At 47.1% G+C, this 23,299-nt stretch overlaps 1 protein-coding gene across 1 annotated transcript in view; it reads left to right on the top strand.

Moving 5' to 3' along the window:
* Positions 1–3,078: 3,078 nt before the first annotated feature.
* INSYN1 (inhibitory synaptic factor 1) overlaps positions 3,079–23,299 on the top strand; it is a 127,795-nt gene continuing 107,574 nt past the window's right edge. Inside the window, exons 1-2 of the mRNA XM_083587027.1 lie at positions 3,079–4,279; positions 4,956–5,913. Of these exons, the coding sequence (XP_083443153.1) occupies positions 5,752–5,913 (162 nt within the window). The 5' untranslated portion in view covers positions 3,079–4,279; positions 4,956–5,751. The remainder of the gene's footprint in view (positions 4,280–4,955; positions 5,914–23,299) is intronic.

The following is a 23,299-nucleotide window of genomic DNA, read 5'->3' as shown; positions in this document are numbered from 1 at the left end:
TTCCATGCCTGGAATTATATAAAAGGAAGAGAGGGCAAGGAGCAGGGAGCAAGGAGCTATCACGGACTTGGCTTCAGGCTCAGAGTCAGAGGAGGCTGAGCTGGCCTTCTGAGTACCAGCCATGGGGGGATCTGGACAGAACGTAGGGTCTATACCAAATATATTTTACCATGATTGCATGAGAAAAATATTCCAAAGTGAGTCTCCTTCCCAAAAACATATTCATTAGAAAATATCACTTTTCTTTTCGAAACTGTCTTATGATGAGGGCACCCCAGGTACTTCTTGCAGGATTTTCATGATTTCAGGAGTGAATAAAAGGATGGCTGCATGTGGTATCATTTCATGGGAGCCCTAGAACCTCTTGAACCTGCCCCCTTACCTCTGTCCAGTCTGGAGTCCCTTCCTTCCTGCTTGTTTCCTCCTTATGACAGATTTTTATAATGTTTCTCCACCTTGCCCCATGTTTCAAAACAATAGGAAGGAGGAGTATTCCATTAGATAAAAACAACATGGGGTGTGTTTACTTTTTCCTTGTTGTATGGACTTTGGGGAAATAATTTTTTCCATTTGTCTGAGAACAAATTGGTAGTCTTCTGCACTGTGTGTTGGGGGGGGGGGGTGAGGGCACGACAAAATCATAAAGGAGTTGCTTTCATTTGCTTTCTCCCAAGCATCCAAAAGGAGGCAAATACTGTCTCCTCCATCTTGGGAACCTTTGTGCCGAGTTGATTGACGATATCTTTGGAGGCATCCCAGCTGATGCAAGTTGGAACAGTCCTGCCAAAAACCGGGGGAAGTCACACCAAAGTCACATGACAGTCTCGATTCAAAATGGTGGCCAATGTCCCAACATTGACAAAAACCTCAGGAACCCTCAGGCCAAGTCTGGCAACAGTTTCTCAAGAGGCATTGAATACACAGAGCATAACTGGACAAAAAGGCAAAGCATTTCCCAAAATATATAGTAGATTAGTCATTATTATTATATAGCATGTTATAGGTAACAAATGAGTAACATTTAGGACACACAAAAAAGAAATAGTCATTCCAGAACGGAAAAAAAGAGAAGAATCTTTTAATGAGAAATTCATGATCAGATAACAGTCCTGATTAATACGACAATCTTTCTTCAGAAAAATACATTGTTTACTAAAAGAACATATCCATATATGTCAGTACAGTGTATAACTAACCCGATTTATTTCCATACTTTGTAAGTACCCTGCATTGATCTAATCAAATGCTGTAAATGTAAAAAATGTGTGTTTCGTATTAAGCAATGTTCTTTCCTATATCCCTTAAACTTAATCCAATTAACCATAAAAATACCCTGCCTTTGTTTTTCTGTTTTTAGTTTGATGTAGTATGTTAGTTTGACCATAACAGCAACGCCCCCCCCCCCACTTTATCAATCCTCTCTGTAATGGATGGTATTGTTGTTAAGCACCATTTTTTGCACAGTAGATTCTAGGTGACACCAAGATGTAAGAAGGCATTTCCTTCCATATAATTCAATAAAAAGAACACTGGATCTATGGGCATGCTGAAATCCTTCTTAGCTGAATATTATTATTCTTTTACCACTTGTCAGTCGCTGGGTCCATCTGTAGCTCCTTGTGTCCCCTCGGTCTTCAGCTTTGAACCTGGACAATGGGCACAATCCAAGCCCTTTTGCACTCGGCTGGGAGTGTGTGAGGATTGGGTGGAGATTCCAGAGCATAAAGGCTGGTGGGAGTGCCCCAATGGGGAGTAGTAGGAAGTCCCAAAGTGGGGAGGGCTGTCTAGAGAGCCCCTCTTAGTCTGATGGCCCATTGCCAACAATGTGCAACTTTGACATTCACCGTTCAGAGTTTAAAAACACACAGGGCTCCTTCAGAATCATAGAATCATAGAATTGTAGCATTGGAAGGGACCCTGCGGATCACCTAGTCCAGGGGTTGGCAAGGTTTCTGGCCATGGGCCGGATCACTCCTACGGAGATCGTCTGTGGGCCGGACTGGCGCATTGCCATGGCAGAAATCGCGCCTGCGCATGCCCAGACACTGGAAACTGCACCTGTGCAGAAGCAATTTCTGGCATCTGGACATTTACAGATGCGATTTCTGGTATCTGCGAGTGCGCAGATGTGATTTCTGGCTCCGCTTGGCGAGTCCCTGTGCCACGCCATGCTGGTTTAGCACAGTGCACAGGGGACTCACCGAGTGGGCAGCTTGGTTCAGGGGCGACTCGTGGGCCGGTAAAATGGTCTTTGTGGGCTGCATCCAGCCCATGGGCCACACGTTGCCAACCCCTGATCTAGTCCAACCCCCTGCAATGCAGAAATATTCAGCTGTCCCATGAAGGGATCAAACCTGCAACCTTGGTCTTATCAGGACTGTGCTCGAAGCAACTGAGCTATATATTCAGCATCCCCTCCCCATTTGCTTGCACAGAGCTTGCATGGTGGTTAGACTATGTCCATTCATTACTGAGCACTTGTTTTGATCTGTTTGGAGGACATTTATATGACAATTGAGAATTCAATCTGAATTTGTTCTGATTTTCATATGGGGTGTTTTGATATCTTCTGATTGTTCATTTTTATTTTTTCTTTATTTATTGAATTTATATACCTCCCTATACCTGCAGGTCCCCAGGTCGGTTCACAGAATAAAATCAGAATATAAAATAACAAAACACATAATCAAAACAAAAACAACCCAACCCATCTCACGCTTTTCAGTGAAGTTCCCCATCACTCCCCAAGCTACAAAAAAGGATATATATTTTTTAAAGTGGATTTCTTTCACTGGGGAAAGAGAGCATTTTAATCCACTTTAATTGTGCAAGTCTGCTCTTTTGACGTGTGTTTCTGTCCCTCCTGGAAGTCTGGAGACACCTGCAACCCCCCCCCCACTCACCCCTCCCCAGTTGATCACTTTTGAAGATGGCCGTAGAAATAGTTAAAAGCCAAACAGACGGAAACGTTCTGCTTGCAGCCTGGATTTTTCCAGTACTCTGGCCCTTTAAATCCCCCTGTTCTGCCAAGGCTCCACCCCGTTTTCTGACACAGCACAAGCCAAGCATCTTTAAGCTGAGCAATAGCCGTCAAGCTGGCAGGCTGTGAGGATGCTGGGGAGACCAGGACAGTTCTCCACAGATTACTAGTGAGAGGGGACATGGACCAGGCAGCTACGCACGCACATCCTTGCCGAGCAGCCAGCACAAGACGCTCAAGTACTCTCCGGGAGATCTGACTTGCAAGAGGAAAGAAGAAGCCAACCTCTCTCTCTCTCTCTCTCTCTCTCTCTCTCTCTCTCTCTCTCTCTCTCTCCACTTGCATGGCTCTCCCTTCAGATGAAGCACTGGGCATCATAAGTCGGACACTAGCATCCCACTGCTGTCAGTCAAGGCAGAACTGGAGAGCTCTGAAGCTTTAAGGAAGAAGAGTGTGCTTCTCTTCTCCTCCCCCCATCCCTTTCTGCTACCGTCTTCCTAGCTTCAGGAAAGGACTCCTTCGCCAAGATGTGAGCAGCATCTGAGCTCAGCTACTTATGGGTCCAAAGGCAGCACAGAAGTGGTCTCCTGGATTGTACTGCCCTGCTGAATAGCTCCAAGGGTGGCCGGCCGGCCGGCTGCTGGCAAGAAGCTGACCTAGCAACATCCTATGCCCTAAAAACAGGGGATGAGGTGGGGGAAAGGACACTGACTTCCTCTTCTTCTTCTTCCTCCTCCTCCACCTCTTCCCCAAGACATCTTCAACTGGAGGAGCCATGTCACCTGTGGACTGGAGACCAGGGCCCTTGGACCGGTGGAGACATTCCCTTCTGCTATGCAGATGGAAAGCCTGCACAGACAGAGCTTCTGAACTGAACTGATTAATCTCCCCAGCTGGTTGGCTAGCTGGCCACGGGGAGGGAGCGGGGGCTTTTTCTCTCTATTCATGCGGGGAGTGGGTACAGTTTCCTATTCTTCCTCCCCCCTCCTTCTCTCTCTCTCCTCCATACTTGAAGGAAACCAGAAGGGCAATAATCACAATGCATCCATGTGCAACTGAAGGGTTAATCTGAGAGACGTGGAAGTGTGTGTGCATGTGTGTCAATATCCTGGATTTGATTTTCTTTTTTCAAAAAACTGGATATACCTCACCACTCATGTCCAGGCTCAGCCAGCTTTGGGGAAAGGGAAGAGGACCCAAGAATCTGCTTGTGACATCCAAAGCCATGGAAGGAAGAGAGAGGAGGGGTCCGCTTGGAGCAAGAGGGTTTGACAGGCTTCAGAAGCAGCCGCCTTGCTAGTAAGTTGGCTTTTTAAGTCATCATAGTGGGTTAAAAAGCAGCTGTCCTTTTCCTTTCGCAGAGGATTTTTGAAAATATTATTTTTCGACCCAGTCAAGCCCATGCAGGCACTGCTGTCTGAGGGCCTAGAAGGAGATAGCCTTTAGGGGAGGAAATATTTTTGGGGGGTGGGAGGAATGCTAAAGTTTATATCTGATGGCCAGCAGAAAGAGATGTGCAAGGAATGTGTGAAAATCAGTGTGCATGCGCACACACATACACAAACTATTTATGTTTGAAGTCTTCTCTTGATGTGTGTGGGGGGAGGAATGTGATACCAATATTTTGTGGTCTTGGGGGGCTCCTTGCCCAAATGACTGATCTGTCAGGACAAAGCTTGACCTGCTTGGAAGGTGGTGGAGTTTGTGGGGCAAGACAAAGGAGTGGTCCCAGAGCATGGGTGATCCGTCTCAAGGGATCTCTGCTAATTAGATCGCTACCTGGTGCTTCTCCATGATGAAGAGAGGGTGATGGTCTTCGGGGCTCCCAGGGATTCTGGAAGTTAGCACAGGAAAGACCTGGTCCAAGCTGGTTATTAAGTGATTTAGAAGATTCCTGGCATTTTCCAGATAAGCATCCTGACTACGCTGATTTTTTTCCCCTCTCTCTGTCTCTCTCTTTTATCCCTCCATGCAGGAAGTGGTGTGGAATTCTTTGTGCTTCCAGCGTCTCATGGGTGCCCACTTTCTATGCTTAAAACCACGTTTGTCATTTTAAGGAGCTTCCTGAGATTCGTAGCAAAGAGACCTCCCAAGCTTGGCTGAGGCTGGAAGTCCTGCATAGCCCCTCTAAGCCCACCAGCAATAGAGATGGCAGCGGTGCCAAAGATCTCCTGTCCCATGGGGGACCCCTCTGCAGAAGAAGTGTGGGGAAACTGCTGAGGCCAAGCAGTAAGGTCCTGCCTCCAGGATCTCCAGAGGATTCTCCAAAGGGACAGTGGTGAACTAACTGGAAGTGATGCTTTCCTTGTTGGGACAGCAAACGTGGCACAGACTGGCGTGGTATATTGGCTTCTTTCTGCACTTTATCTAGACCCAGGCACTTCAGAGCTTGCAGAGTGGAGTGCAAATAATAAAGCCTTAACCCCTTGGGTTGGCTGTTCATGGCAATCCCATACGACCAGCCTTGCAGTCAGATGGTCATACCAGATCTTCTATACTCAACTGGGACAGATGGGGGCTTGTCCGACTCATTCTTTGTTTGATCACCCCGCAACTGCCCTAGCTTTATTGCCCCGATCCTGCTAGGGTGGGGAGATCGCAAAGGTGGCAGGAGGTGAGCGTGTGGCTGGGGCTTTCTGGGGTAGGGTGGGTGGGCGTTAAGATGTGGAGATCTCCCCAGCCAAGAGGGGCTCCGTGGAGGCACAGTCTGGCTGGGCAAAAGCAGGATGCACCACGCAGCTCTGCCCCAGCTTCCCGGCACCCTGTGAAGGATGAACTCCCGGGGCTTGCAGGATAGGCAGCCCACTGACAACGCTACCGACAGCAGTAACACCAGCGAGAGGGAGCGCATCAGGGGGCGCATGAAAATGGTGATCGGGCAGCTTGAAGGCATCCTGCAAGAACTCAAGGAGGTGGCCAAGGAGCTCCGTGAAGTAAGTGTGGTTGGCAAATGCAAAAGGGAGTGTGTGGAGTAATCTGGAGTCATGGGGAGGAGAGGAAGGAAATGAACTGCAAGGGCCTGGTCAGGCTGCTGTAAACTAGTTGAACACAGACTAGGTGCAGAGCTAGAGAGAGAAAACGTACGTGAATTTTCAGAAGGAGCAGAGAGTTAGTGTATAGATGAGCCTGCAGGAGAATTCCATGCCTAGCTCTGTTTTTCATCCCTGTTTTCCAAGCCCAGCTCAAATTCTCCGACATTATATTGGTGTGTCTCACTTTAAAGGTCCCAGTTGTTTCTGTGCATGTCTTTATGCTAGTGAACACAATGCACCATAGATGGTGGTGGCAATTTCAAGGTTGTGTAAAGATTCTGCGGGTGCCTATTTTGCTCTCAGTCGTGCTGCAGCATGGGTTATGTAGTCTTTAAATGGTTGCAAAAAGGTAGGCTGCTGCTGTGTGTTTGCCCCCCCCCCCAACAAGCTGAGGCTGGTGCATTTCTCTCTGGGTTGAATTTGATGCCATGGGACATTGTGAGCTTACGGGAGATGCTGGAGCTCAAAAGTGCTAAAGTAATCGCAAGAATGCAACTGCTTTGTCAGCAGGCAGGCATTGTAAGAATGCATAATACTAATTGATTAAGTGAGTAAACAATACCTAGTAGAGCCTTTGGAAGTAGGACAAGTTGGGCCATAATAATTTTCAGAGTGGAATTTTCAGAGTTAGGGCAAAATTGCCGTAACAGCTGCAATTTATGACGTGTATGTGCCTTTGGTGATGATCCTCTTATGGAATGAAACAGAGTAATAAGGTCATGGCACATTCTTAGAAATTGTTTTCTGCGCTGCCCAATGCACCCTCGGGCATTATGTACCCTGTTGTGTAACATAACGGTATCTCACTGGGCCTTTGTTATAGTTAACAGCTTGAGCCCAAATTGTAAGGAACAGCTGCGGTTATGTCTGAAAAAAGCACCTTCTGGAGACCCACTTCAGACAGGTGATGGGGCAGCGTAGTGACCCAGACAAAAGTGGCATTTAATGCAGGGTAGGGTACCCGCAGCCCTCCAGATGTGACTGGACTCTTGCTTCTCTCCGCCTCAGCCAGCATGGCCAAACAATGGGGACGATGCTAGATCCCTCCAGGGATGATGCTATATAGCTCAGAAACATCTGGAGGGCCCTAGTTCCCTGCCCCTGATTTGGCGGAAAGGTGGGATACAAAGGGCTCCTCCTTACGACCTGTTTATGGGGCATTCATTCTGCTTCGCTTGCACAAAGCTTACATGGAGGTTAGACTACGCCTGGTCTTGATGGAACATTTGTTCTAATTTGTTTGCGGGGAAGTTATAGCACAACGAGCATTCATCCTGATTTTGGATGGATTTTAGGGTTTTATTCGGAGGGAGGGTTATACATCTTCCCATTAATCCCACCCCACACTTTCCCAAACTGCAGCATGCCTACTTAAAAGGGAAAAGAAGACGCTTTGCTGCCGTAGGGTAAGAAAGTACTTTAATTGTACATTTCTGGTATGCTGTGGAATCCCTCCCACAAATTTAGTGGATAAATAAAAATTGCCAGCAGGGCCAGTTTCAGGTTTGGGGGAACTCTCAATCAATACTTGCTTGTTTGTTTGGTTTTTTAAAAAAAATAATAAATAAAATAAAGTGCTTTTAGATCATTGATAAAAGGTACAATGGAAATGTTTTTAATGTGGGCCAACCTTGTCACCATTACGTTCTTTCCTCTCCCTCTGGGCCCAATTCACGTCAGTGCCAGTGGTGGCTGGTGCCCATTGGAACTGATAAGGCAGGAGGCAGGGAGCCCAACAGTAGGTGGAGCCAGAGAGCCAATGACGGGCAGAAAAGACTCGTTCTCGTTTTTGCCCCCACCCCGGTTCCTTCCTACTGAGTTCCATAAGAGCAGCACTGAGACTACGGAGGAAGAAGCAGCACCCCCTGGACTGGATGTAAGAAATCAGGCAAGGAGGGCTGTCTAGACACAGACTGCCACTGATGGGGCCGCACTCCCTTCGCCCTAACAGATCAGCCTCCACTGGGGACTGGACTAGGATGTTACTATTCATTCTTCTTGCATCTCTCCAATGGGGCAGGTGAGAGGATGGTGACAGCAAAGGGGAATAGGAGCCAGAAGGCTCTACGAATGGGCAATGGGGCTCCTATCAAGATGTGGGCCTTAGAAGGTTCCCATACATGCTGACCCCTAATGCCTGCCCCATGGAAATCATTCAGCTGAATAAGAAATAGTGTTTGCTCCCACAAATGGTTTGCTTGCCGACTGTCCATTGCAACAGGAAGGGCTTAGAGTTTAATTTGGGCTTCAATTTGGGCTGAGCACAGGTCAGGTTTGTAGAACTCAGACCCATTTACAGAACCAGGGCACAAGCTTGGAAGTCACATTGTAGAGGGTGTCTCTGAGGTTGTACGGAGTGCCTTTCTCCTTCATCACTTTTGTAACCACATCCAATATCCACACAGCAAGAATGAGAGAAAAAAGTATGGTTCGCAGTCAGTTCTGATCATTTTGTTTGAGAACGTAACTTGAGATGGAGTTTTGCAAGGTGTTCATAGCCGAAGAGCTGGCCGCTTGGTGGCCTTTGGGACTGTATTTTGCCAATTGTGCCAGATCTTTTGGTTCTCTTGGTTTCTCAATTTTTCCAAACTTCAGTTTTCTAGATTTGCAGCAGTTTACCTTTCGGTTTTAATCCTTGTGAAACTTCATCAGCATTTTAGTGTGAATTTCTGCTAATCAACGCATTTTAATATGCAGTTTTGACTAAAATAATTTGGCATCAATTTCCCCTCATTGCCAGCATTTTTGTATGATCTATTCATTTTCACACACACTTTTCCCCAAAACATGCATCTTTGTAAGCATTATTTGGTTGGAGGAACGCATTGCAAAATTCTGATAAGTGCAAAATTCAAATGAGAGCTGTGTTTCAGTTCACAGATTGCTTTGGGAACTGCAAATTTGATAGATTCAAATCTACATGCACAGTGAATCAAATTTCTCCTCCATCCCTACTTGAGAATATTATCTCCTCTATAGGTATCTAAAGGTTAGATCCATCATTCATCCTTTGCATTTTGTTATCTAAAAATCACTTTCTCCCTTGTAGGAGAAGCCATAAAAATGTTGTAATCACAGACGAGTCCAATACATACATATGTGATTTCCATGCATGATAAACTTCTTAAAGCTTTCCCCCCTTCTTCCTGCATGGAAACTGCCTTCTACTAGATCAGATTATTAGTCCATTCAGCCTAGTATTATCTTCTCCAGTTTTCTGAGATCTCAGTCAGAAATTCCCCTCATTGCCTGCTACCTGACCCTTTTAACCCAAGATGGAGAGCCTGTGGACCTCCAGGTGTTGTAGGATTGCAACTTCCATCATGCCTGATGATGGGTCATGCTGGCTGGGGCAGGTGAGGGTTCAGAAACAGCAACATCTAGAGGGACCCACAGGCTTCCTGTTTTAACCAGCTGATCTGGGACTTGGTGCATGGAAAACATGTGCTTCCCTGGTGAACTACAGTCTCTGCACTCACGTGCTTCCTCTGCAGGGGAGATGTTGAAAGGAAAAGGACACACAGTTTGGAGAGGCTGGCTTTGAAAAATGTATTGAATCAAACACTTTGCAACGATTGCATCAAGTGGTATAATTCGAAGCACATTATGGTCTTTTGTATTCCCTCTCTGCTCCCAACTCCTTCCTTTCCCCATTGTTTCACTGCATAGCTCTCCTTTACTGAATTGTGACCCAGTTCAACAACATCCAGTCCTAGCATCTGCCTCCAGATCTGGCTATACTGTGTGATGCATTTCTTCCTTGGAAACATGATCTATACATACAATGTCCAGTCACTGGAATCTGGATCCATTCATTCATTCATTCATTCATTCATTCATTAAATTTATATACCGCCCTATACACAGAGGTCTTAGGGTGGTTCTCAGAACAAGATCAACATAAAAACACCACAATATATATAATAAAAATAAAAACAACAACCCAATAACACCCCCTAAAGGTGTTGAGTAATACTTCACCACCAACCTTCCCCACCCCCAAAACATAAAGTTGAGACCTTCAAGTTCATTCTTGTAAATCTCTGTGTAGCGTCATATCAATCCGATTTTGGATTACTTCCTTCCAAAACAAAGTAATTACTCAGCATGGTGACATAATATTAGACAAATTAGCCTCTGCCCTACTATGTCTTCCAGAACTACTCCGCCAAGTTACCGTATTTTTCGCCCTATTGGACGCACCGGCCCATAGGACGCACCTAGTTTTCAGGGGGGGAAATCAAGGGGGAAAATATGATATCCCTCCCCGCAGCTCTGGGAGCAGCGGACAGGCTGCACGCAGCCTGTGCGCTACTCCAAGACCTTCTCCCTGCTTTTGCGGGAGGTGTCGGAATTCCCCCACCTCCCGCAAAAGCCCACAGGAGCCGTGCGCGACTCCTACGGGCTTTTCGACCAGGAGGGAGAAGGGACTGAAACGGCCAGTCAGTCCCTTCTCCCTCCTCGGGGAAAAGCCCCCAAGAGCGGCGCGCTCTTCAAAGGGTGCGCGGCTCCTGCGGGCTTTTCTACGAGGTGGGGGAATTCCCCCACCTCCTAGAAAAGCCAGCAGAAGCCGCGGAGCCCCTTTAAAGAGCACGCGGCTTTTGCGGGAGGTGGGGGAATTCCCCCATCTCCCGCAAAAGCCCACAGGAGGGTTGGAGAGTAGCGGGAAGGCGTCGCTTGCCTTCCCGCTGCCCCCCAATCTCTGGGTCTGGCGATGGGGGAAGCGCTGCTTTCCCCACCGCCAGCCTCAAAGCCGGGTTGGAGAGTAGCAGGAAGGCGTCGCTCGCCTTCCCGCTGCCCCCCATCCTCTGGGGCTGGCGATTCAGGAGGTGCTGCTTTCCCCCACCGCCAGCATGGATTCGAACCGCCGACCTTCTGATCAGCAAGCCCTAGGCTCTGTGGTTTAACCCACAGTTCCACCCGCATCCCTTATAGTCCTAGTATACCTTCAGCTAAAAGAATCCTTGCCCTCTTGGCCTTTAAGGCTGCAAGGCTGACCCCACCTGCCTGGAAGTAAGCCACCCTGATTTCAGTATAGCCTCTGAGTTGCCATGATTAGGATTGCACTTTGAACCAGGGGAAGAGAGGTCTTTTGTGAAGGCACCTTCCTCTTCCTCTGTGTCTGGTGTGCACAGCCACCCGGCTGCTGCCTTATCTCCTTGCCCTTATTGTTATATTGCCTGAGTGTTTAGAGAGGGCAGGTGAACAGGCAGCGACAGCAAGGAGGAGCAGGAAGCTCCAGGGAGTGGCCGGGGTGCCCCCTGCAAGGGTTAGGGCCTTCGTAGGTGCTGTGGTCTAAAGCACTGAGCCTAGAGGTTGCCGATCGGAAGGTTGGAGGTTCGAATCCCCGCGACGGGGTGAGCTCCCGTTGCTCCGTCCCAGCTCCTGCCAACCTAGCAGTTCAAAAGCAAGTCAAAGTGCAAGTAGATAAATAGGTACCGCTCCAGCAGGAAGGTAAACGGCGTTTCCATGTGCTGCTCTGGTTCGCCAGAAGCGGCCACATAACCCAGAAGCTGTACGCCGGCTCCCTCGGCCAATAAAGCGAGATTATTATTATTATTATTATTTATTTATTTATTTATTTATTTATTTATTTATTTATACCCCGCCCATCTGGCTGAGTTTCCCCAGCCACTCTGGGCGGCTTCCAATCAAGTGTTAAAAACAATACAGCATTAAATATTAAAAACTTCCCTAAACAGGGCTGCCTCCAGATGTCTTTTAAAGAGAAGATAGCTGCTTATTTCCTTCACATCTGAAGGGAGGGCGTTCCACAGGGCAGGCACCATTACCAAGAAGGCCCTCTGTCTGGTTCCCTGTAGCCTCACTTCTTGCAATAATGGAACCGCCAGAAGGCCCTCAGCACTGGATCTCCATGTCCGGGCTGAACGATGGGGGTGGAGACGCTGAGACAAGGGGGGTGGAGATGAGCACCGCAACCCCAAAGTCGTCCGCGACTGGACCAAACGGTCAGGGGTTCCTTTTCCTTTACCTTTAGGTACCCAACAATACCTAATGTTGACCCCAATGCTGAGGGCATGGAGCTCACAAAATGAAATCTGGAAGAAGAGGGCAGGTTCTATATGAGCACCTCTCTATTTTCAGTTGTGAAATGTTGGTGGGCATGGCAATGGTGCCGGTCAGAAAATACCTTAATGAAATCAACTTGTCATCTCTTCTGGTGCTCAAAAGTTGAATTTGGTCTGGCAAAAGACTTGCAACCACTTGAGACAGCCCAAGAATTGCCACTCAGCGCCTCCTTTGTCCTTGAGAATTTACAGTGATGGCTCTATAGGCTCTTAGCCTACAGCACCTCACTTTGAAGAAGGGCTCTATATCCATAAGGTCCTTTCTCAGCCTGAGACGCCGTGGCAACTGGGGAGAAATAGCCTCTGAGAACCCCATAAGAGCACCACCAACCGCATGGCTGCAGCAGGGGCATATAATGTCTAAAGCTGAAACAGCCCCGTGCGCAGAAGATGGGAGGGAGACATGGATGGGCAACAGGCACCAGGTTGTGAGCGGGGCACCAATCCTCTGCTCCTTCTGGTCCAAGTTGCAGGTTGTCTAATGCCTATCTTGATGTGAAGGCATTAGGTAAATTCCTACTGATTTTTGTAAGACAGGGAAGGATGGGATTTGGGCAGAGTTCTAACTGAGGTAGTCACTTTATTTCTGAGTTATATCAATTCAGGCAGCAAGTGGAAGCTCACATGCTGGAGGGCTCCTTCATAAAAAGAAAAGAAAGAAAATAGCTGGTCCCTGCACACAGAAAGCTAGCATGCATAGAAAGGGGTTCTAATCCAGTCTTCTCCCTCGTTTTCTGGGTGCAGGGAGTTATGTCTGGAAGTATATTTAATTGTGTGAACCTTCCTCCTTTCGCACACTCACAAAGGGCTTGCCCAGACTTCCACTTATACCGTGCCTTCTAAGCACAGGTCTAAGAGGTTTTTCATTTACCGCTCCACTTTCCCCAGGAAACCTCACTTTCCCCCGGAAAACCCACCATTTCCCTCTGAATCAGAACAAATGTCAACCCATAGAAAACCCAAGTGATGTTTGTTACAATTCAGTGCTAAACAGTGGGTTTTCCTGGGGAAAGTGTCAGGGCAAAAGAAAAGCTTCCCAGACTCTAAAAAGCAAAGGATGAGTGGAAGGGTGGACAAGCCAGCTCCCCTGCAGTTTGAAGTGGAACAGTCCAGACACATGTTTAAAGTCACCGTGAGAACCAGGTCTCTGATGATAGGGATGAATGAAGGTGGATAAATGCAATTCAGATTACCAATTCATAATCCGGTTCTAATACACACCATCCCAACAGTTCAAAACAGCATGGGGTTTAAGGGGCAGGATACTAGTGCTGTCATTAAAACTCTTCCAGCAGTTGTAATGAACACCAAGACATCTGGGAGTGGGGTTTGGGGGTGTCTGTTTTGTCTCCTTCTAATATACACAGTTTGAGAAAAATTAGGCTAGGCTGGGGGTAGCAAGCAGAACTTATCATAAAAGCCTTTGCATCTGTTGTTGGATGCTTGAGTGAGGAAGCTTTCAAGCATTTGATTAGACATGCTCATGACCTCCACAGATTGGGAAAATAGGAAGCTACTTCATACAGTACCAAGTCAGATTATTGGCCCATCTAGATAACTCGTACGGACGCGGGTGACGCTGTGGGTTAAACCACAGAGCCTAGGACTTGCCGATCAGAAGGTCGGTGGTTCGAATCCCCACAACGGGGTGAGCTCCCGTTTCTCGGTCCCAGTTCCTGCCAACCTAGCAGTTTGAAATCACATCAAAGTGCAAGTAGATAAATAGGTACTGCTCCAGCGGGAAGGTAAATGGCATTTCCGTGCGCTGCTCTGGTCCGCCAGAAGCGGCTTAGTCATGCTGACCACATGACCTGGAAGCTGTGCGCTGGCTCCCTTGGCCAATAAAGCGAGATGAGCGCCGCAACCCCAGAGTCGGCCACGACTGGACCTAACGGTCAGGGGTCCCTTTACCCTTTACCTTTACCTAGATAACTCATACCATCCAACTTTTTCATTTCAAAAACTGGGACTCATGTTTTCTGGGATGCACTCCTGGGCAAGTCACATGACCCGTGCCAGGATCTCACCCTGAAAAAGCACTTTTCTGGGGTGTGATCTCACACAGCACCCCAAAGCACTTTGGGGGGGGGCAAGAGCTTGCGAGATTGTAGCATCCAAAATGGCCACTGTGTTCTTTTGTGAAAACAATGTGATGTCCTATTTTTCAGAGACACTTTGTGAGTAAGGCTAACTATGTTGATTGGCAAGGACTCTCCAGGGTTTCAAAGATAAGTGCTTTCCAGCTGTATCTTGGAGATACAGGGGGTTGGCGTGGGACTTTCTGCATGCAAAGTTTATGCCATCGAGCTATCAAGCTCCCCACAAACCCCTATTTTTCACCAAGGCTCAGAGCCTCACAGGGCTTGCTCACTAATCACAGAAGCCTTAAAATAAAAAAAAAATTAAAACCCTATTGCAGGTGTTTCCTTTGTGATGTGATTAGCATCCAGGTCTTGGACGAAGCAAAAGGTAAGGTCTGAAAGTGATTTGATGCAGTGCAACCAACATTTGGAGTCCAATAACTCCGAGAAAAACTCTAAAAATACTCATAATTGGCATGCCATTTCCCAATCGAACTGAAGGAAGCTTTGCTTGTCGCTTCGGGAAAGACACTGTCCATGTGTGTGTCAAAACTCAAGAGAAGAGATGCAGCCCTCTATATTTACCACTCATATCTCTGTCAGCAAAATGAAGTGTGCCTACTTCCCTCGTTGCTCCCAGAAGCCAGATTTGTGGCAGGTTTGCCTGATGTGAAATAAGCTCAGTTCAGCAGCCTGGATTTATCCCAGGCGATGGTGCCTGAATTGCCAGGTTGTTTGAAGTGTAATAAACTCCAGATGGACTTTCTGCAGCAATAGGTAAGAGCAAGGGAAGGAGCTGTCTGTCCTAAGGGATTAGCTGGCTGCCGACAAACCCTTCAGCTCTGAGACCGGGAGGGCCTGGGCCTGGGAAGGATCGGGGGGGGGGGGACGGACTGCTGACCACTGATGAGGCAAGCAGGCAGCTAAGCGATGGCAGGCCCAAGGCGGGCACTGGAGACAAAGTCAAGGGGCCTTTCACATTGCATATCGGGCTTTTGAAAACAAAAACGAAGCAAAACCCAAATACAGTGGTAACTCGGGTTAAGAACTTAATTCGTTCCGGAGGTCTGTTCTTAACCTGAAGCACCACTTTAGCTAATGGGGCCTCCTGCTGCTACTGCGTCACCGCTGCACGATTTCTGTTCTCATCCTGAAGCAAAGTTCTTAACCCGAGGTAATATTTCTGGGTTAGTGGAGTCTGTAACCTGAAGCGTCTGTAACCTGAAGCGTCTGTAACCCGAAGTACCACTGTACAGCGCTGGTACCATGCATCCAAGTGCATTGTCACAAGCACACACAGTCAAATAAGTGCTTGGTCAGCCTGGATAGCTCAGAAGGTTAGAGCAGCAGAAATAGAGTGTGCTCATGCGCACTCCTCTGACCCAGAAGTGCGCGCATGCGCTCACACTCAGGCCCATCCTCTGACAGGTGGAGCGTTGTTTGGCCCGTCCTTCGATAAGGTTGCTTACCTCTGGACTAGATGATCGTCAGGGTCCCTTCCATCTCTATAATTCTACGGTTCTACGATTCATTTCCAGGCTAGGGATAATTCACATGTGATGGGCTCCTCTGCTGCATTTCTTGTGGTGAATCTTAATGTCCAAAATAGAAATGGCAGTGCTACACAGATGAAGATAAGGGCACTCTTGGGAAGAAATCTCTTTCCCCAACACACTTTCCAGGTCGGCCCTACCATTAGACTCAGTGAGGCAGCTGCCAGGCCTTCAGCGTCAGATGCTGGAAGGCAGGGAACAGACAGAGCTCTGTGGGTCACATGGCCTCCTCTGGGCCTCCTAAGCTAGCCTGATGCCCTCAAGTTCAGTAGAGGACACATTACCATTGTAGAAGGTGGATCCAGACGCCTGTCCAAGCAGGGAGGAGAGGGAGGGGCTGTCTTGCTGTTCATTTCAGGCAGCAAAATCTCAAAATATCACCTCCACCCCATTGCATGTTGCCATACCCTCCAAATGTCCTGATTTTCCAGGGACAGTCCTGGACTTACAAAAGCCACCCCAGCTTCTGATTTGATACCAGAATGTCCCCAATGTCAAGGAAATAAGCAACTATCTGACTTTTAGAAGACATCTGAAGGCAGCCCTGTTTAGGGAAGTTTTTAATGTTTGATGTTTTATCGTTGTTTTAATATTCTGTTGGGAGCCGCCCAGAGTGGCTGGAGAAACCTGGCCAGATGGGCGGGGTATAAATAATAAATTGTTGATGTTGTTACGAAGACAACGACTATTACTAGCCAGTGTGGTGTAGTGGTTAAGAGCGGTGGACTCGTAATCTGGTGAACTTCCCCACTCCTCCACATGCAGCTGCTGGGTGACCTTGAGCTAGTCACACTTCTCTGAAGTCTCTCAGCCTCACTCACCTCACAGAGTGTTTGTTGTGGGGGAGGAAGGGAAAGGAGATTGTTAGCCGCTTTGAGACTCCTTCGGGTAGTGATAAAGTGGGATATCAAATCCAAACTCCTCCTCTTATTCCTCTTCTTCTTCATCATCTTCATCTTCGTCTTCTTTCTATTTCCCCTGCCAAACTCAGGGAGGAGAGGAGCTAGTGTTTGTCCCGAGCGACGATGATGGCGGCAGTTGGGGATGCGAGGAAGCATCCCATTGCCTCTCACGGCCACCGCTGCCGGCCTCCTCTCTTGGGCAGCTTGTAGCAGCTGCTGGAGAGGAGGCAAGGAAGAGGAGGACACATGCTGCTGCCACTGAGGCCCCGCTCCATGCGGTGCACTGACTCTGAGGGGCAGGCAGAGGGCAGGGCCACCCTGGGCAGGAAGAAAGGGGGAGTGGAGCGGAGCACAAGGAGTCTTGATTTTGTTTTTGTTTTTATTTGAAAAAATGCTTTGTGTGTCTGCATCTAATATTGCCCATTTCAAAAAAAAAAAAGTTGTGTGTTTTCTTTTCTTTTTGTAAATCTACCAAAGAATGACATACAATAAAATCAGGATTAAGGGCTTTTCTCAGGACGGCAGAGCATGTTTGTGCGCTGTGTCCTGTTGGTGACACTCGTCCTTCTTGTGATAGAAAATGCTCTATGGGAGGCACAACCAAAAATGGAGGTGCAAGGAGTGGGGAGAAATGTCACTATGTTAGTATGAGTCACTATGTCACTATGAGAAATGTCACTATGTTAGTCTGAGAAATGTTGGGGGGCATGTGTTACTGAAATCCTTTCTCTGCCAGCTGTATGTTAAAGTGATATTTAAGGTTTAGGGTTGTTGTGGGGGGGGGGAATAAACATTTTAACTGAGATTTTGATCACAATGATGCATCCGGTTGTAGAGTGGCTGAGAGTCCAAGTACAGTCATACCTTGGTTCTCAAATGTTTTGGCTTCTGAACACTGCAAACCCTGACTGTTCCGGTTTGCAAACTATTTTTGGAAGCTGAACATCTGATGGGGCTTTCGCGGCTTCCTGCAGCCAATCAAAAGCGGCACTTTGGTTTCTGAATGTTGTTGTTGTTATCATTAATATTATCATTATTAATTCTTTCTACCCTACCCATCTGGCTGGTTTTCCCCAGCTACTCTGGGCAGCTTTCAACAGAACATTAAAAACAGAATAAAACTTCAAACATTAAAAACTTCCCTAAACAGGGCTGCCTTCAGATGTCTTCTAAAAGTCAGATAGTTGTTTATTTCCTTGACATCTGATGGGAGGGCATTCCACAGGGCGGGCGCCACTACCGAGAAGGCCCTCTGCCTGGTTCCCTGTAGCTTCACTTCTCAAAGTGAGGGAACTGCCAGAAGGCCCTCGGCGCTGGACCTGTGTCCGGGCTGAACGATATGGGCGAGGATGCTCCTTCAGCTATACTGGGCCAAGGCTGTTTAGGGCTTTAAAGGTCAGCACCAACACTTTGAATTGTGCTCAGAAATGTATTGGTAGCCAATGTAGGTCTTTTGGGACCGGTGTAATATGGTCTCAGCGGCCACTCCCAGTCACCACTCTGGCAGTGCATTCTGGATTAGTTGCAGATGTTTTGGATTCTGTTCGACTTCCAAGGTATGACTGTATATCAAGCAATGTTACCTTTCGGAGCCTGGCATGCATCTTCTAAGAAGAGCAATAGCACCTCCTCTTTCCTGCAGGAGGAAAGAGAATGTCTTTTATGGTGCCTGATGGTGCTTTCAGAGATCCAGGTGTGCATTTTCTAAAAGAGGCATCTCTCCTCCTTTCTCCAACAGGAGGAGGGAAGAGAATGCCTCTTGCGGTGTCTACTATTATTTAGGCACAAATCTTCTAAAAACAAAGTATGTTAAAGCACACACAGACACACACAATCATTTTATCCCATGAGTAGTGTAAATTTTATGAATTAGTTAAAATTCTTATGATTAACTGTTTAATAGCTGACAACCCTCAAATGAATCAAGGATATTCTCTGCTGACAGTTCTACATGTAGCTTTTTCTAGTTAGGACTGAAAATACACTTAAAGAGTTGGGATTTGTCCTTTATTGCCATTTGTCTCACAGGCACTTAGCTGGATTATCCCTAAAGGCTGATGGGATCAACCAGAGGCCATTTAAGGCTTCGTCTCTTAAGGCCTGCTTCTTGGCAAGATCAGAGACATCCAAAGTTGTTTCAGAAGTTGCTAATTCTGGGTGTAAACAGATGTGCCTTTAAAACAGGACTTGCCACACTCTTTCTTCCAGCAGAGCAAATCCAACTTCTCCTCTGCCTTCACAATTCGTTCTGTGGATGGTAGCAGAAATTTAAGTGCCAGTTTCATTCATTTGCCTTGAGCCTCTTGGGCTTGCCGATCAGAATGTCAGCGGTTTGAATTCCCGCGACCGGGTGAGCTCCCGTTGTTCGGTCCCAGCTCCTGCCAGCCTAGCAGTTTGAAAGCACGTCAAAGTGCAAGTAGATAAATAGGTACTGCTCCAGTGGGAAGGTAAACAGTGTTTCCATACGCTGCTCTGGTTCGCCAGAAAGCGGCTTAGTCATGCTGGCCACATGACCCAGAAGCTGTCTGTGGACAAACGCCTGCTCCCTCAGCCAGTAAAGCGAGATGAGCGCCGCAACCCCAGAGTTGTCTGCAACTAGACCTAACGGTCAGGGGTACCTTTACTTTTACTAGCCTTCATGTTGTCTGACTTTTTTATTTTTGAAAGCGCAATATGAATGCCTATTCATTTAAACTGTATCTGTCACATTATTTTTACTGTTGCCATTTTATTTTATTATTAAAAGGAACACTCGTTTTTAAAAGCTACAAAACCATTTTCAGGATGGAGGGGAAATGGTGCACTGGTGCATAATCAACTTATATTCTGCTGAGAAGTAGCAAACCAGTTTCCCTTGCGCTTGATCACATACGGGGAATTGCATAACTGTATACAACATAGTGAGTGCAGGTCTAAAGTGGTTCAAAGGACAATCACATGGGACTGTGAGTTGCACTGTGTTTATTAGGACTCACCACTTAATATGAGTGAGCCTCAGAGGCTCAAACAAGGTACATCTGTATTTGATCTCTGGTTGCTATACTGAACTAGTCACATTTGTGTACCAGAGCAATAAGTCTCGTGGTTGTGTATGTATATTTTTGCATAGTCCTTGATTGCTTAGCAGTTGGAGCACCCCAACTATACTGAATTGTGTTGTGATGGTGAACACTGATTGGCTTAGCTAATGTGATATCATGGAATGTTGCTCCAGAGCATTCCAATCAGCAAGGGAACAAATTTAGACAGAATGTCTGCATACCAGCTTTTGCAAAGGAAGGGAAAGTTGTCAGTTTGGGTGAGATTAAAACCACACAAAGTTCTTAAGGATGGGAGTAACTGTGTGTGCCAACTTGAGAAGAGGAAAGAGGATAAAGGAAGTAGTGAAATGAAGGGTCAGAGAGCTCAGAAACAAACAAAAAGTTAGGTGTACAGCTAGCCTGCGGCCTTTGAGATATTGCTGAACTTCAATTCTGATCAGCCCCAGACAGAGTCCCCCAGCACTTGCCCCCTGAGCCTGTTACCACACTTTGCCCAGCCTGACTTCCAGGTGAGTCAGTATAGGATCACAATATGAGAAACTGGCCAGTTAGGCTTTCCCTTTCAAAGAGGGAGTCAAGTATCTATTGTGAACATTCTTTACTTTAGCATTTGATTAGCTTCTTGGCTATATATCAGAGACTGAAGCCCTTGAAAGCTTGTTATTATATCAGGATGACTAATTATATTCAATGAACTTTGCATCTGATGGACTGGGCAGAATGAAAATTCACATGGGAGCAAAGATAATAGAACCTATGCTGTGTATGTTTACGTATCTTATCACACAAGGATTTCTGCAGTGCCTGATCTGTTGATCTAGTTAGCATTTATTGGATGGGACCAAGGCTTGAGGCCTTTTTCAGAGCTGATATTTAAATCAGCCTTTGCAATGTACATGGAATGAAAAGATGAAAAGACAGTCCTTGTCTAGGATTGAAAATATTTGACTGCCCAGCTTTCACAATACTCCTAGGTCATGTGTCTCAGAGTGAAGGGCAGGTGGACCACTTAGCATCCCTGTGAAAAGTTTCAGAGATTCCCCAGCCTGGGAAGAGCAATTCCTTAAAACTCCTTGTGGAATGACTGGCCACGTTCCAGAATTACTAATTATCCCATTCTGCTGAGGCTCGAGGTTAACTGGGGCATTGGGATAAAAAATCAGAGCCTCTTCAGTCAGGTCAAAACAGGTCAAGAAACCTGGACAACTCCCAGTGGGTCCTGTTAGGTAAGCAATGCGAGATGATGTCTCAGCTGAGGTCCAGAATTATCTCAAGTCCTCACCCTTACGCACAGTGGCAGTCCTCACACTCACCCCAAAGAGTCATATGTGATCCTTAAAGTAGCCAATTCTGCATGGCTATGGAGCTGGAGAGTCTGCATGGCGGTCCCATCATCTGAGGATGATGGGACAGTCACATCATTGGGCCATTATTGTGTAGAAAGGGATGTCAGGAGCTCCCATTGAGCAGGGTGACTCTCATCTGAATCAAAGTCACCCAAGTCCTTCTTGGTACAACACTAGGACTCAGCTGAAGAGCCTGCAGGCCCAGTTGGCTCCGCCCCTTGAGGAGTGCCTACAGCCAAGGCCACCTGTCATTGGCCGAGTTAACGCTTCACAGACTTGGCAGAGTGTCAGGCCTGATGAGCACAGCAACTCATATCCAGTAGGTCTGGCCCCATGAATCAGTTGCTGAATCTGGAAGCCCCTGTCTCCCCACAGCTGTCTAAGTCCCCTCCTCTCCAAGCCCCCCTCCCCCCAGCAATCAGAGACTGTGCCTGCATGCAGCCTGCTACTGCTCCACCATTTTCAGCTCTCTTCTGGTTCTGGGAAAGTCCTGTTACCTCTTCGCAGACTTCTTCTTTTGACCACTCATTGGTGTCCCACCACCACACCCCGGGCTCTGAGCCTTCTTCCCTTGGGGGTTCCCCAGCTGGTTCCTTCCACCATTCCACTGTGTCCAACCAGTCCATGACACATAGCACTACTTTAGATGCAACCCTGAGGATTTCCCCCCTTGGATACAAATGGGAGACATTCCGCCCCTTTTCTTCTTCTGCACTTCTTGTTGTCTCTTTTCCTTGTTGCTGCCTTTACTTTGTTAAACAGTTCTCAGGGTACTGGTTCACAAGGGAGTGGAAGGTGCGTGTCAGTGACGGAGAAATTATTGTGGTCTCTGTGCTGCCTACAAATCTCCTTGGGAGAAAGGCTGAAGTCTGTGAGTGAAACGTGTAGTCAGAGACCTGGAAATCAGCAGTGATATTTATGACCTGAGAAGCTGCTCTCTGCTCGTTGTTCCTGTGAGACTTGACCAATGTCCATCAATTACCTCTGGGGCCTGCTGATAGGTTAGTGGTTGGCTTCCCAAGTGCAAATCAAAGCCTGGGAGATAGATTTCTTTCTGGCTAAAGCAGGTGGTAGACTCAATATTAGGGATGTTGGAGAATTCATATGAAAACAGAAAAGGAAGCAGAGATTGCCGAAGCTTGTCTGTTCATCTGTGGTCAGGAATCAGTCAAGTGAATATACAGTACTTTAATTGTGCAAACCTATTTTTCCAGTATTGATTTATTTATTCCAAGCTCAAGGTGGTGTACATGGTTCTCCCCAACTCATTTAATCCTCACAGCAACCTATTTTTCTGGTGTTTCTTTGTATGTTTGTTTATTGCAAGCTCAAGGTTGTGTACGTGGTTCTCTCGCTACTCATTTAATTCCCACAAAAACCCTGAAAGGTAGGTTAGGATGAGAGGCAGTGACTTGCTCAAGTGAGCTTCATGGCTGAGTGGGGATTTGAATCCTGGTCTCTCAAGTCCTAGTCCACAACTAGCCCAAATGGTCGGGTCCAGTAGCCCATAACACTGGTCTTGTAAGACCTACACTGGCTCCCAGTACATTTCCGAGCACAATTCAAAGTGTTTGTGCTGACCTTTAAAGCCCTAAATGGCCTCGGCCCTGTATACATGGAAGAGCATCTCCACACCCATCATTCAGCCCAGACACTGAGGTCCAGCTTTGAGGGCCTTCTTGTGGTTCCCTCGCTACGAGAAGCCATGTTACTGGGAACCAGGCAGAGGGCCTTCTCAGTAGTGGCACCCACCCTGTGGAACACCCTCCCACCAGATGTCAAAGAGAAAAACAACTACCAGACTTTTAAAAGACATCTGAAGGCAGCCTTGTTTAGGGAAGCTTTTAATGTTTAATAGACTATTGTATTTTAATGTTGTGTTGGAAGCCGTCCAGAGTGGCTGGGGAAACCCAGCCAGATGGGTGGGGTATAAAAAATAAATTATTATTATTATTATGGTTTTTAAGATATTTGATAATATCGAGAGTATCAGAGACTTCAGTCTACAGGCAGCATACAGATCAATGAGATAGATGAACTTCTTGGATGGAGGAGCTGGATAATGGCACTGGAGGTGCAGGGGCAGGGCAAAGTCAACAGCAGCATGTCAGCTTCAACTCTGGCCACTGTCTTTCCAGAGCCTTCAGGCAGGCTGCAGAAGTGCCAGCGGCCTCACAAAATGAGGACAGAGAGGATAAATCAAGACTTACCTGAGGCCTTGCTGGGGAGTCTGATGTCGGAGAGCAAAAAAAGCAGTGCTCTGCCAAAAACATTA

The sequence above is a fragment of the Podarcis filfolensis genome (assembly GCF_964270895.1).
Source record: "Podarcis filfolensis genome assembly, chromosome: 14".
NCBI classification, from domain to species: domain Eukaryota; kingdom Metazoa; phylum Chordata; class Lepidosauria; order Squamata; family Lacertidae; genus Podarcis; species Podarcis filfolensis.
Note: the sequence above shows the minus strand (reverse complement) of the source record. Positions and strands in the feature narration are given on the sequence as shown.